This window comes from Bidens hawaiensis, unplaced genomic scaffold (assembly GCF_021521415.1).
Source record: "Bidens hawaiensis isolate Kalapana, Puna unplaced genomic scaffold, B.hawaiensis_p1.1 tig00029007_1, whole genome shotgun sequence".
NCBI classification, from domain to species: Eukaryota; Viridiplantae; Streptophyta; class Magnoliopsida; order Asterales; family Asteraceae; genus Bidens; species Bidens hawaiensis.
The window spans coordinates 200,147-214,036 of record NW_027494772.1 but is presented as its reverse complement, the minus strand read 5'-3'; the positions used below and the strand labels follow the sequence as shown (position 1 = coordinate 214,036).

General features: G+C 34.3%; 2 protein-coding genes across 2 annotated transcripts; one reads left to right on the top strand and one right to left on the bottom strand.

The window, feature by feature from the left end:
- The first annotated feature begins 5,383 nt into the window (after positions 1-5,383).
- LOC143578052 (1-aminocyclopropane-1-carboxylate oxidase 1-like) lies at positions 5,384-8,515 on the top strand. The gene is made up of 3 exons (XM_077061728.1): positions 5,384-5,833; positions 6,632-6,855; positions 7,890-8,515. Exons 1-3 carry the CDS (start codon positions 5,630-5,632, stop codon positions 8,467-8,469), a joined length of 1,008 nt encoding a protein of 335 aa, XP_076917843.1. The 5' UTR covers positions 5,384-5,629; the 3' UTR covers positions 8,470-8,515.
- Positions 8,516-11,323: 2,808 nt separating this feature from the next.
- LOC143578048 (uncharacterized) lies at positions 11,324-13,890 on the bottom strand. Its single transcript, XM_077061725.1, has 3 exons — positions 13,678-13,890; positions 12,395-12,666; positions 11,324-12,308 (listed from the first exon to the last, which is right to left on the bottom strand). Exons 1-3 carry the CDS (start codon positions 13,878-13,880, stop codon positions 11,362-11,364), a joined length of 1,422 nt encoding a protein of 473 aa, XP_076917840.1. The 5' UTR covers positions 13,881-13,890; the 3' UTR covers positions 11,324-11,361.

Sequence of the window (13,890 nt, the reverse complement as noted above, 5' to 3'; positions counted from 1 at the left end):
GGGTTTTTTTGTGTATTTTTCTGGGTATAGATTCGGTTATTTTTCGGGGCTGAATTTTTTAGGGTATTTTTCAGGTATTTGAAAAACCTTGTTTTGGGTATTATTGAGTACAAACTGGGTCCAGTTCCAGTTTCGGGTATTACCTAGTACAAATCGGGTCAGATTTTGGGCACGGGTTCGGGTAGTAAAAAGCCAAGTATAAAAAAAACCGATTCCGATTCAGAGTTCGGTTTTTTTTCCGCATCTCTAGTTGGGGTTATGTGAAACACAATCAAATTTAATGTAATAAAATTAAAATTACAAATTTATAAACTCAAATTTAGCGTAGGGGTGCAAATGAGCAGAGCTTGCTCATGAGCTACCCGAGCTCAAGTCGATAAAAAACGTATGAGCCAAGCTTTTTTGAGTTCAAGCTCAAGCCTTGTGTATTTTTTTAGTTTACCTCTTTAATATTTCTATGTATTAACACTTTATAGCCTAGCTTTGGGTTGTTTAAGGTACTAAACGAGCTCGAACCGAGTTTAAACTTGTTTAAGGTTTTACTAAAAATATTTCAAAATAATTTTTGAAAAAATATAAATTAGTTAATAATTAATAAATGAGGCGAGCTCGAGCTTAAAAAAACAACTTACGAGCCGAGCTCGAGCTTTAGGAAAAGAGCTCATAACAAGTTGAGCTCGAACTCAAGCCCTTGTAAGTCAAAATGAGCCTGAGCTCGGGCATGGCTCGGCTCATTAACATCCCTAATTTTATGGAATTTTTATATGTCCTAATTTATGAGAAATACATCAGTAATATGTAGTCACTTTAATAGATACGATTTATTTTTATAAAACATAGAGTGCGAAAATAAAACATCGGAATTCTGAGACTGGATACTGTTGAGTGTTTATAACTCTTACAAGAGAACATGTTTATTTGTCTTAGACACAGATTTCTTAAAACAAACACGTCTGTTTTCCATGCTACAATATGCAGAGTAGTTATTATAGCTGGAGATAAACACGTGAGTGAAACTGCTAACCATACATGAAACTTCAATGTATTCACCTGAAACTTGTATCTTGTAGCCGGGGAAATTTTTAAACATAAAATAACTTCAGTGGTAAATATGAATCAGACTTTAGTTTCTATGGAAAAAAATAGTGTGTGTGTGTGTGGGGTGTGGGGGAGGGGGGGTGTTTAACTAAGTATTAAAAGTGTATGTTCCCTGTTCATATTATATTTCTGTTAATATAAATATTATTCTTTGGTTTGTGTTTTATGATGTGAGGGCTTCCACGAACCACGCCTCGCCTAAAAGGGGCTAAAATGAATAAAATGTTGTTGCTCAAAGTTGTGTTTTTGAAGTGAGCTCAATTAATTGAAAGGGAATAAATGAGAACTTGTCCCACATTGATGTCGAGAAAAAACATAAAGTCGTCTAAATGTGGGAGCACTTGAAGGTTATAGTTTTCTCTTAGGCTAGCGCTAGCAGGACCCTGAAGGGTATAGTTAAATAGCACATGCACACAAGACATGACCACAATATGACGCCCTTTGCTCTTCGTATCGCCACGAACCATATTTTCTTTCTAAAGGTTGGTATGAAAACGTTTATAGAATGGTGGGATGGATATCGTACAACGTGACCACACCTTAAGTGGTAAGGTGCATCTTATTGTAAGTACTTTCTCGATAGATTGACTGTAACAGAGCTACTTAAAATCATATTCATAATCAAAGTTACTAATGATTTAAGAACTTCTAATGGTTAGAGAACTCTCTTTTATTCTTATTCGTCATCACTAATTGTTTCTTTAACACAGTTTACCACCTGTGAATAAACAACTAATCTCAATGCTAAACACTATATTATTGTCAATCTTGTGGTTAGGTTATACTTTAAAATTTTCTCGTTGTAGTTTTTTGTTTCATGTTTATTTTTCTTTTTCTGTTTTGGTTCCGGTTTGTGTTTTCTTTCTTCTTGTTGTTCGGGCTTCTATCCTGGCTAGAAGGTTCCCTTTGCTTTCCTTATATGCGAGCTTTTCACAATTTTTTTTTAAAAAAATTGTATACATTAATGAATATAATTTGTAACTATCGAAAAACCTAAAAGGTTGCCACCAAAGTTTAGTATTCCTTTTAAAACCCAAGTTATTATTATCTTTTTTTTTGCTCAATTATTTCGTTCATCATCCAATAGGTGCCAATAATGCGTAGGTGTCTCAAATCATGGGCATACATACAACAGGATTAATGGAGTCAAGTGACTTCATCATAATTTTATATAGAAAATCATTTCAGTTATTTTTAGGTATATTTGCATGATAATGTTCATATCTATCATAAATTACTTTTATGTTTATAATGTTAAGATAAACCAATAAACTTGTAGTATCCATTTTTATGTTTTGAAAGATACATACCCAACATACTTTTTAAGAAAAATAAAAAATACATAAAAGTATATGTTGTGGAAATGAAGATTTTATAAATTATAATTGTCAGAAATATATTTAAGGATTTTTCACTCGATTCACGAAGATGCTAGCGATATTTTTCATGTGTTAAACAAATACAAAGTGGCAAAAGGTGTGGGAGAATGGAACCTAATCGTGAAAAGTTTACACTAAAATGATAAAAGATTCTTTTCATTTCTGGTTGGATCATTAAATTAGTAAAGATACGTTGAGCTTGATTTATCCAAGATTATATGCCCTAGAAAAGAATAAAATTGTCTTGCCAAGGATGGGAAAAATAATATGTTGGTCTGGGATCAACACGCGAATATTAGAGGGTGAGTGGAAGAGGAATGATTTGTGTCATTTCTAAACGTGTTGCTGATAAAAATAATGATTCATGGTCTTTGGAGCTTGAAAATCAAACGTGATTAAAGAATATATAAGGAAATCTATAGAAAAGAAAATGCTTCACGACGGCCACTACGAACTATATGGAATAGAAGCATTCTTAAAAAAAAGTTAATGTTTTTGTATGGGGACTTTGATTGACTAGATTACCAATAAGGACTAGTCATTCCGACAAAAGATTTGATATTCCATTTAAAATGTGCATGTTTTGTCCTAAAGAAAAGAGTCTTTATATTTTAACACCACCCCTCTGGTTTCTGAACAACTTTATACAGTCATATAGGAGTTATACGAGTCATATAGTCATCACATGACTGACTAATGTCTGGAGGGGACATGATGACAACTTTTTCAGTCTATACGGGCCATATAGCCCCTATACGAGTTGTATAAGCTTCAGAAACCTGACACTCTCCTATGTAAAATGACGAAATTCTGCACACATACGGCTTGCATTCTATACGACTGTATAGGCACGCTTGGTATACAAATAACCTATTTGGTGTGAAATAAAAAAAAAAATATTACAACATTTCATTTATTTTATACCTAATATGAATATAACGCCCCATGTTTAGTTGTCTACATCTCTTCTTAGATTAAAAAAAAAAGTAAAGAAATTGGTAACAAAATAAAATTTTATTACGGCAAGAAAAAAGATAATCACACAATTTGAAAATTACTTGGAATGTTCGCCAGATTTTGATGTTGCAAACCACTGTTAAGACCATGTATTGTGATGACTCTAAGGGGCGTTATCACCATGTGATCCATATCATATCATCCTATAACTTGATGAACACCATTACATACAAAGCCAAAGAGAGCGCCAAAGGGGTAGAGTGCCAAATGCCAAGGCATTGGCGGGTGATAGACAGTAGACACAATTGAGGCGGGGCCACTTACAAACCAACCAATCAAATATTTTCATTTTTTTTCTCTTTTTTTTTCTTTTAATTAAATGTTTCATTAAAACCATTACACCAATTTAAGAGCTTAGTCAGTCAACCTTCTTGAAAGCCCTACCATGACACATAATCTAATGACAACCATTGGCTTATAAATAGGGATATAAATACTCATTTTGAACTCTACTTGTTTAACTTTAAAATGTTATGATAAAGTGCCACACGCGTCAAACGTTATCTATTCGCCACACCGAATTTCTAGATTTTATTTTATTTTATTTTAAGTAATTTATAAAAATTTAATAAATATGTAACTCAAATACTTTTAGCCAAATGTATAATAGTCTATTAGTTAACATTTAACTAAATTGTTATACCTAAATTCATTTTTTTGGACCAAAACTTTCTTTTCAAGCCTAAAATCTTCAAGCTAAAATGAAAAAAATTAAAAAAACCGAAACCAAAATGAAAACCGAAAAAGCGAAACCAAAACCGAATGGCTTCAAAATCCAAAACCCGAAGTTTTAGTTTTTGGTTTGGTTTTAGCTCAAAATCGCACCACACACCCCTAATCAACTTAACTATTTATAACTATATTTAAAAACCAAGATCAGTACATTAAATCAAGACAAGAACAACTACTTTTTTAGTGAGTTAAAATCTAAGCAAGATTTGCATAAAAACACCATGATTGAAAGTGATAACTAGAATATAATATGTCACATCACATCATCTAAAACAGCCCATTGGAAAATGAAACCTCTATTATATATGTTTTTAAATTAAAAAAAAATGGTTGAGTCTTATGAGTAAAATATAGGTCAAAACCGCACCCAGTTTTCTGCAAAACTGATGAAACTGGACTATCAATTATGAGTAAAAGTTCAATTTCCCACATAAACAAACCATAATATTATAATTTATAACCATAGTTGATGTACAAATATTACTATTTAAAGGCAAGAATAATCAACTGGCATAGCACCTAGACCAAAGGAACAATCAAAGTAAATAAAGTCATCCACTCAAATTTAACAGTGTGTTTCAAAACCAGTAATATGTTTAACATTCACAAACCGTATAATACAGTTATACATCATAATACGTAAAAGATAATAAGAAAGCCTAGACACAGGCTAATTTGGGATTAATTGCTAGGCGCCCTAGGCCGATGAATTTTAGCTAATTAGTCTCATTAGTTAGTGGTCAGACTTAGTCAGGCCAAATCGAATATTTAAAAAAATATAATTGTTTTTTTTTTCGAAAGGCAATCGGACGTTGAATTTAACCCATTAACACCAGTTATTGGTTTTTCTCATAGATTTTTTATATTTACGTTTAATTATATATGCTTGATCTATACCATTTGAACTTTGAAGTATTTAGGTGAACTTTTATATATAATTTTTCAAAAACTCTACGATTAATCCCTGTTAATCTCGATTAATTGATGGTCCCTACCCCACCGCTCGACTGGGAGAGAAACAAAGGCAAACGCAATTGCATAACCGCCATGTGTGTGTCACATATAAAGCAATATGTACAATTATATCATGTGGTTATCAACATATTATTGGTTATCGCAAAGTACATATTACACCATCCATAATAACAAGTCAACTCGAAAGATCTTTGAATCTAAAAGTTGGATATTTAACTTCAAATCTAATCTTGTTTTCGTCGAACTTAAACAAGTTGACCGAAAAGTCAAATGTATCCGGATCCGAATAGCGAAGACTATGAACCGAATACGCATTAAATACTGCCCAACATTCAGGTCATTGTAAATCTGCAAATACCTTTCCTTGCAGTTGCAGTTTTTAGTTATAATGATTAAATTATTGATTAAAAAAATAGTTTGTTCCACCTATGGGTGCCTATAAATACCTAACTAAACTAACCAGTAACTCACCACCAAAACATACATCAAAAAAGAAAAAAATATATATTTTGAGAATATTAAGAAATACAATGGAGATTCCTATGATAGATTTTAGCAAGTTGGATGGTGAAGATAGAAGCAAAACAATGGCACTTCTCCATGATGCTTGTGAGAAATGGGGTTTTTTTCAGGTAATATTTGTTTTCGGTGTTTATCTGTTTATCGCGTTCTTAATAAATAAGAAGTCGCTGTGAGAGAATAATATAAAAACAAAATCAGTAGTTTTGAATCTGTAAACAAGTCGAGTCGAGCCAGATCAGGTTGGGTTAGTTTATCTAGACGGGCTAAAATGTTTATCACGAGCGGGCTCAGGCTCGTCAAGCCAACTCTTTCATTAAATACTTTATATTTTTAAACACATGGATACATATAGAAACAAAAAAATAATTTTATCTGTAAACAAGCTAAAAGCCAAGCTAGCTTGGTGTGTCACGTTTCGAGGCCCAGTGTTGCACTAGGGCCAGCCAATCTGTCCCGTTTATGATTAGGGCCGACTGGTTCCGTCCTATCTGGACTTATCAGGCAAGTCGAGTGACATTAGGCTTGGCTCGTTTACAAACCGAGCGGAACTGGCTTAACTTGTTTATCTTTACGAGCTGAAATGTTTAGCTCCAGCTCAGCTCGTAAAAAGCTCGAGCTAGCTCATTTTGCTAAAAAAAGAATTTATGTTTTTACACATATGGAAGCATATAAAAAGAAAAAAGTAATTTTTTTAATAAACAAATAATGCAGAATCTATGAAAATAAAATTTATCGTATATTAAAATGTGGGCTTTAATTTAAACGAGCCAGCTAAATGGGCCTAACAAGCGAGGCAACAAGCCGAGCTTACCTTGGCCCAAGCTCAACTCGTTTACAAACGAGCCAATCTCGAGCGAGCTGCGAGTTTTTTTATGTTTTGAATTTTGATGATATTTTATGATATGCAGATTGAAAACCATGGAGTTGATAAGGAACTGATGGACAAGGTTAAGAACTTAGTGAACAAGCATTATGAAAACAACATGAAGCCAAAGTTTTACAGCTCGGAGATAGTAAAAACCGTTGAAGATAAAAATAAATTAACTAATACCGACTGGGAAACCACTTTTTTTATCTGGCATCGTCCGGATAACAAGATCAACGAGTGTGCTGATCTTTCTGAGGAGCTTCGGTGAGTCTGCAATATCATTTCTCATACTTGGCCCGTTTGTCTTAAACGGGTCGCTTCAAACTTATTAAGACTGGTTATTTATTAAGAGAGAAAACAAAAACTGATTTTTAATGCATAAAACCTCTCTTAAAAACATTTGTTTTTCAAATAACAAGATTATTATTACGGTAATATACTATAAACATTCATATTTGACGCACTAACCATTTATATAAAAAATCAAAACTTTCGGATGAAAAAAGGTTATTTAGGTCAATCTGACCCGACCCGTTTCAAACTAAACAAAGTTTTACATTTTTTGACACGTTACCTGACTTTACGACAAAAACAATGTTATAGTACCAAATACCTGCTTTGAATTCCTAGATCCACCATTGTTTTCTTGATAAACAAAAGGAAAATTGGTTTTAAATAATCTCAATTATGTTCTATTGGCAAATAACAGTCCCAATTCCCAACTTCACACTTGGCTGGTGGCTGTCACAACCAAAGTGTATTTTTTTCCAATGGTCCGGGTCTAATGAATGGTTAACTCCGTTAGTCTGTTGCTTACGTGGCACGCCTAGCGGATCGTTGGAAAAAAATACACCTTTAGTTGGGAACTGTTATTTGCCAACAGGGCATATTTAAAACCAATTTTCTTAAAAAGAAACAGATGATTATTACTAACGGATGGTTAACTCCGTTAGTCTGTTGCTTACGCGGCACGCCTAGCAGACCGTAAGGAAAAAAATACACCTTTAGTTGGGACTGTTATTTGCCAACAGGGTATAGTTGGGATTATTTAAAACCAATTTTCTTAAAAAGAAACAGATGATTATTGCCACGTAATGTTGCCACATAGATGTTATTTAACAACTAGGCATGCCACGTAAGCAGAGACTAACTGATCGTTAACTCCGTTAGTAAAAAATACAACTTTAGTATACTGTTATTTGCCAATAGGACATAATTTGGATTATTTAAAACCAATATTCCTAAACGAAAAAAATAACATAATTTCAACAAATAATTTATTTATTTATTTAATGCAGTAAAACAGTGGATGAGTATATTGATCAACTAATAAAGGTAGCAGAAAAGCTTTCCGAACTCATGTGCGAAAATCTCGGTCTACAAAAAGAACACATCAAAGAATCATTTACAGGAAGCAAAGGTCCTGCAGTCGGAACAAAAGTGGCAAAATACCCAAAATGCCCTCACCCAGAACTCGTTAGAGGTCTGCGTGAACACACGGACGCAGGCGGCATCATCCTGCTGCTCCAGGACGATAAAGTCCCGGGCCTTGAGTTTTTCAAAGACGGTCAATGGGTCAACATTCCGCCTTCAAAGAATAATACTATATTTATTAACACAGGTGATCAAGTGGAGGTTTTGAGCAATGGAATTTACAAAAGTGCCCTTCACCGAGTTATGACCGATAAAGACGGAAGCAGGCTTTCGATTGCTACCTTTTATAATCCAGCTGGCGATGCTGTGATCTCGCCAGCTAAGAAACTGTTGTACCCGAGTCAATATACGTTTCAAGATTATCTGAAACTTTACTCGTCTACTAAGTTTGACGATAAAGGGCCGAGATTTGAGTCCATGAAGACGATGGTCAACGGTCACTGATAAACAATAACAAATAAAAGTCAATGGTCTCCTACTGTGTGTGTTTTACTTGGTGTAAACTTTTACTGATACTACTCGTGCGTTTTTTTTGTTTTTAACATGTTTCCTTTACTTCATGTTTATGTTTGTTGTTTGAGAATATAATACATAGAAAGTTGCCAGCATATTTCAATATACACAGGCTCGCTTTATATATGTCACGGGTGTTTTGAGGTTGCTCGTTTAAACAGCCTATGGTTATGTTTATTTCATCTTAGAGGTGAACTTGTAAACCTGTATCTAGGGGTGGCAAATGTGGCCCGTTGGGTTGTATTAAAATGTATATAATGGGTGACAATGGGTCAACTAAAAAAAGGAAATGATTGAAACGGGTCAAAACTCGAGTTTTTTTTAATGGAACAAGAAAAACGGAGGAAAATTTTAGTACTTTTACTTTTTTTGTTTTTAATTTATATTTCGAGTTATTTTTTTATTTATTTATTTTTTTGAATATTTTAACGAGGGGTTTTCTAAATCTCAAACCCATTTTGACCCATTTCAAAAACCCCTCAATAAAAATTAAAAAAAATAATTAAAAAATCATAACTCGAAATATAAATAAAAAACTAAAAAAGTAAAAGTACTAAAAAGTTTCCTCCGTTTTTCTTGTTCCAATAAAAAAAAACTGGAGAAATTTCTCGTTTTGACCCGTTTCAATCAAATTCTTTTTTTAGTTTGACCCAGTGTGACCCATTATATACATTTGAATACAACCCATTCAACCCAATGGGTCATATTTGCCACCCCTATATATAATCCTGGTTAATTGACTTGGTTAGAGGTCAGTTTGACTAGTCAATGGCTATGGTGTGTGCATACTGCATAAAGGGTCAAGCTAACTAATAACTAATGTGTGACATGTATAAGTTAGTGAATGATTTAAATGTAATCTAGTGTGTGTGATGTGCTAGCTTATGTTATGTATTAATTTAACCTAAAGTAATTTAAAGCTTACTAAAGTTTATATCAGTAAAATGTTTATGAAATGATTTAGAAGTCTTCCGTTGTGTTAAGTGAATGTGTAAATCCAACCAAAGTCACGCGCCCTGGTGTTGGGGCGTGACATTATTCTATTTTATTCTTCTGATGCATGTGATCTAAACAAAACTGTATCAAATTTGCAGCAACACTGCGTTTTCGTTTGTTTTTCAGTGCCCAACATGTTTTAAATTCAGTAACTTTCAACAAGTTAGTATAAGAATATAGAGATAATTACATATGCATCCTTTAAAATTTCTTAAATACATTTTCACCCTTTCAAAACAGAAAAAAAATATGAAGGTCACATCAAAATAGTAAAGGAAAATTTAGACGGATGTCGTTCGATCGTCAAGAAAACTCAAGCATGAAAGATGGAGGTAGTAGAGATGAGGATGCTGAGGTGGATATGTGGGCACAAAAAGTTGGACCGAATAAAAATGAGGTTTTCCAAGAGAAATTGGGAGTGACATGTATCTCACATAAGATTATTATTATTGTTATTATTTATTTATTTATTTATTTTTGTGGGTGGGGTGAGGGGTTGTTCAGATGGTTTAGGCTATGTTTAGTGGAGGGGCTACAAAATGACTGTTTTGCGCCATGTGGCGTCCAGTCAGCAAAGGGTATGAATTTGTTTTTGGGGTGTAATGGTGTTGTAGCCTAATATATATATACCACACACAAACATATATAATAATAATATATACACACACACATCGCAGACGATAACCCCCCCTCCCCCCCCTATTGCCCCTAAAATCGTCGGGGGGGGGGGGGGTGTTCTCGCCCAAAATCGCCCAACTCTTGCGCCCACTACGGGTGGCCTTAGGCATGTGAAGAGAAGACAAATGACGACTCTAGTTAAACCGTTGGAAACCCTCACTGTGGAGGGGTGAGCAGAAGTAGACCCAAAATGACGTGGGACGAGCAGATTAAACAAAATTTGCTAGACTTGCACCTCTCTATAACATAATTCGGGAGCGTAAAGCCCTTTTTAGGGGAATGAATAGAAACTAGTGTAGGGGTTAGTGCTTCCTTTTCGTGCCCGTTTGTTGGTTCTATCTGTAGCTAATATAGTTTACTAATCATTGTTTACTTTTTATTTGCATGCTAATTGTCGCTTACAACTTTCGTTATTAGTACTTTAGTATGGTTGTTCGAAACCTGTAAACGTATAAGAAAAAAATAAATTTACAAAAATGTTCTTGGGTCCGAGGGTCTCAGCGGGAGCAGTCTTTGTATCTCATGTGATTATATTGGGTGCATTTGTTTTGTTTTAAGTGTTTTCTAAGGGTATATATGAATTATGCATGTATGATATGTCTAGTGTTTCGAAAGCGTAAATATCATCATCATCATCATCGTACTCAGTATATCCCACCAATAGCAAAGCTATGGTAGGGTCTGAGGAGGGTAAGAAGTAGGCAGCCTTACCTCTACCCCATAGGGATAGAGAGGCTGCTTCCGGCGAGACCCCCGGCTCGATAGTAGTTTTGCATCAAGCCTTAGACATAAGGCACATAGCACTCAATCATCGGGACACCGGCTGATCGGTGCATGTACCCTTATCTTTCAGCTATCAACGCCACTACATGATGCCTGATTAACCGTCCGTCACTTTTAACGTTATTTTCACGAGATTAGTAAAATAACGTCAAAATTAGTGCAATTTCACTTTTGCCCACCCGAGGGTTCACACATATATACATCATATGTGCGCACCTCAAGCGTAAATATGGTGTTATAAAATTAATAAGATGTATGTAAAATTGCACAAAAAAATAAAACTAAAAATACGCGAGACTCGCTAAATATTGCAATAACTTCAGGAACCTAGCTTTCGCCATTAACAATTCAAAATTGTAATCAAAATCAATCAATACTATCGAGTTTCGATAATATAGATTTCGTCAAAAAACTAGAAGTGTTCCCAACAGCTTCAGATAATGCCACCTTATGAATCCCTAACAAAGGACCACATTTACTAACAAAACACAACAAGAAATTTGCAAACTTTAACGACTTTGAGAACCGTGCAGCCGATTCTCGAACATGAACCACGAGTCGGTTGACCGAATCTTGAGTCAACCGAACATCATGGTTCAAGATAATCTGAAACAGATTAAACAAAGATTCGGTCCATACCAGTGATTTAGAAACCAGATGTTGATAACATGGTAGACATATGTATTCGTTCCCGTTTGTAGTTTCTTCACAAAGCAGCTTCTGACAGACGGCGGAAACATGAGCAGGGTGTAAACATTCTTTAATAATCCGTGTAAGCACGTCACATATCGAGTTGTTAATACCATCTTTGTGAAGGATTAACGGGATTAATAATGCATACTTTGCAGGCTTATTATGCACCTTGCAGTAGTCGATTGTCGCTAATAATAACACGCGCGAAGCCGGTTTTTCGAGTTCAAAAAACTTCGGAAGCAAAACCGAGCATAAGACGTTGGACGTAATTACGAAATCGCCCTCGTTACCTTCCGAAAGACGAGATAATAATATTGGAATGATTTCATCATCTGCATTCCACGGTTCGATCAAACTTAAAACCATTAAAGAATCTTTTTTCTTTTCGAAAACAAGAACCCGAATCTCATCCGCCAACTCAGCAGCTTTTAGACTCGATTCCATGTTAAGTATTCTCGTCTTTAACCGCAAAGCCGACTCTTTTATTTCATTGTCGATTAAACGACTTTCAAGATTAACGAACTCGTGTCGAGTGCCACTCGTTTCAAGGTTTACATCTTTAACATCTTCGATATCTTCAACGTTTAAATCTTCATCGTCTTTGTCTTCACGTGTGACGTCTGGCAATCTCGTGTTCATATTCATATCGTCTACCGAAACCGGAAGCCATGGAAGAATGGGAATCGAGTCATTAACGTTAAGCCACGCGGGCATGCTTCCGATTCCGACTTCTCTTCGAACTTTTCTTCTTCGGAATCAAGATTCAAGGAAGTAACCCATTTGAAGTTGGAGTCCGACACAATATCAAAAAGTTGGTTTGCAGCTCTTTTAACCCAAAAATCGACCTCGGTAGCATTAAACAGTAGTTCGCGTGCAAGTTTAGATAAGTCTTGTTTGTTAAACTTTGTGTGCTCGTAAGTAAGAAACGATAGAATCCGAGCCTGAACTGTGTTTGGTAATGTTTGCAGCCACATAAACCTGAAATTTAAGGTGTTTGAATGTGAGTTTTGATCCCAAATTGCTCGAAACTTCAAATTGAGGCTCTGTAACTAGGCTTGTAAACAAAACGAACGAACACGAACGGGGGCATGTTCGTGTTCATTCATATAACTTTAACCGAACACGAGCACAAACATATAATCTGTAAAAAAAAATTGTTCATGTTCGTTCGTTTAAAACCTAAACGAACAATTCACGAACCTAAAAAAACAAAAGAACAAACACAAACTAACTTAATTGACAAAACATAAACGAACATAAGTTAGCGTTAAAGAACACAAAAGAACACGTCTAATACATCACAATTCTAAATTAGTGTTTTTAAATATACATGATTCACTCAAAATATCCATCATAATACCAACAAACGAGCCCCTTTATATTTGTATAAATATAATTACTTGTGTATTTATTTAAATTTAAAAAAACATAAATGACGTAAACAAACGAACATAACGAGCAAACATAAACGAATGTACACAAACAAGCGTAAACGGGCGTTCACGAACATAAATGAACGAACAACGTGCGTTAAAATAAATGAACAATTGTTCATGTTCGTTTATTAAATAACCGAACTTCCTGGCAAACGGTTCACAAAATATAATCATAACCCAAACACTAAAACCCAGTTTAATCTTACAACCCCCCCCCCCCCCCCCCCCCAACAATTCACATAAATTAATTACTGTGTCAAAAATTAATAAACTTTACAACAAAATTGAGGGTTTTACTTTTACCTTTGTTTAGATGAGATTAAAAATTAATAAACTTTACAACAAAACCAGTTTAATAAAATATTCAAACAGGCCAGAATTTATATTTTAAGTATTGTCTAAAAAAACAAAATTTCTAGCATAATATACAAAATAGTAATAATAATAAGTCTAAAAACACAAAATTTCTAGCATAATAATAATAATAATAATAATAATAATAATAATAATAATAATAATAATAATAATAATAAACTGGAATTGGGTATTTTACCTTTGTTTAGATGGGATTGAAGATGAAGTATTAATAACATTGGCTTCAATGGGTTGCATTAGAAGAGCTAAAAACGAAGCAAATGAGATATTATTAATTGAAGATGAATTTGAATTAAATGAAGATTGAAGCCATAAAGCTGCTTCAGTTTCAGGGGTAACAGAGTTGATGAATATCTTCATCAATGGAACCCATGATTCCATTCTCTCTACC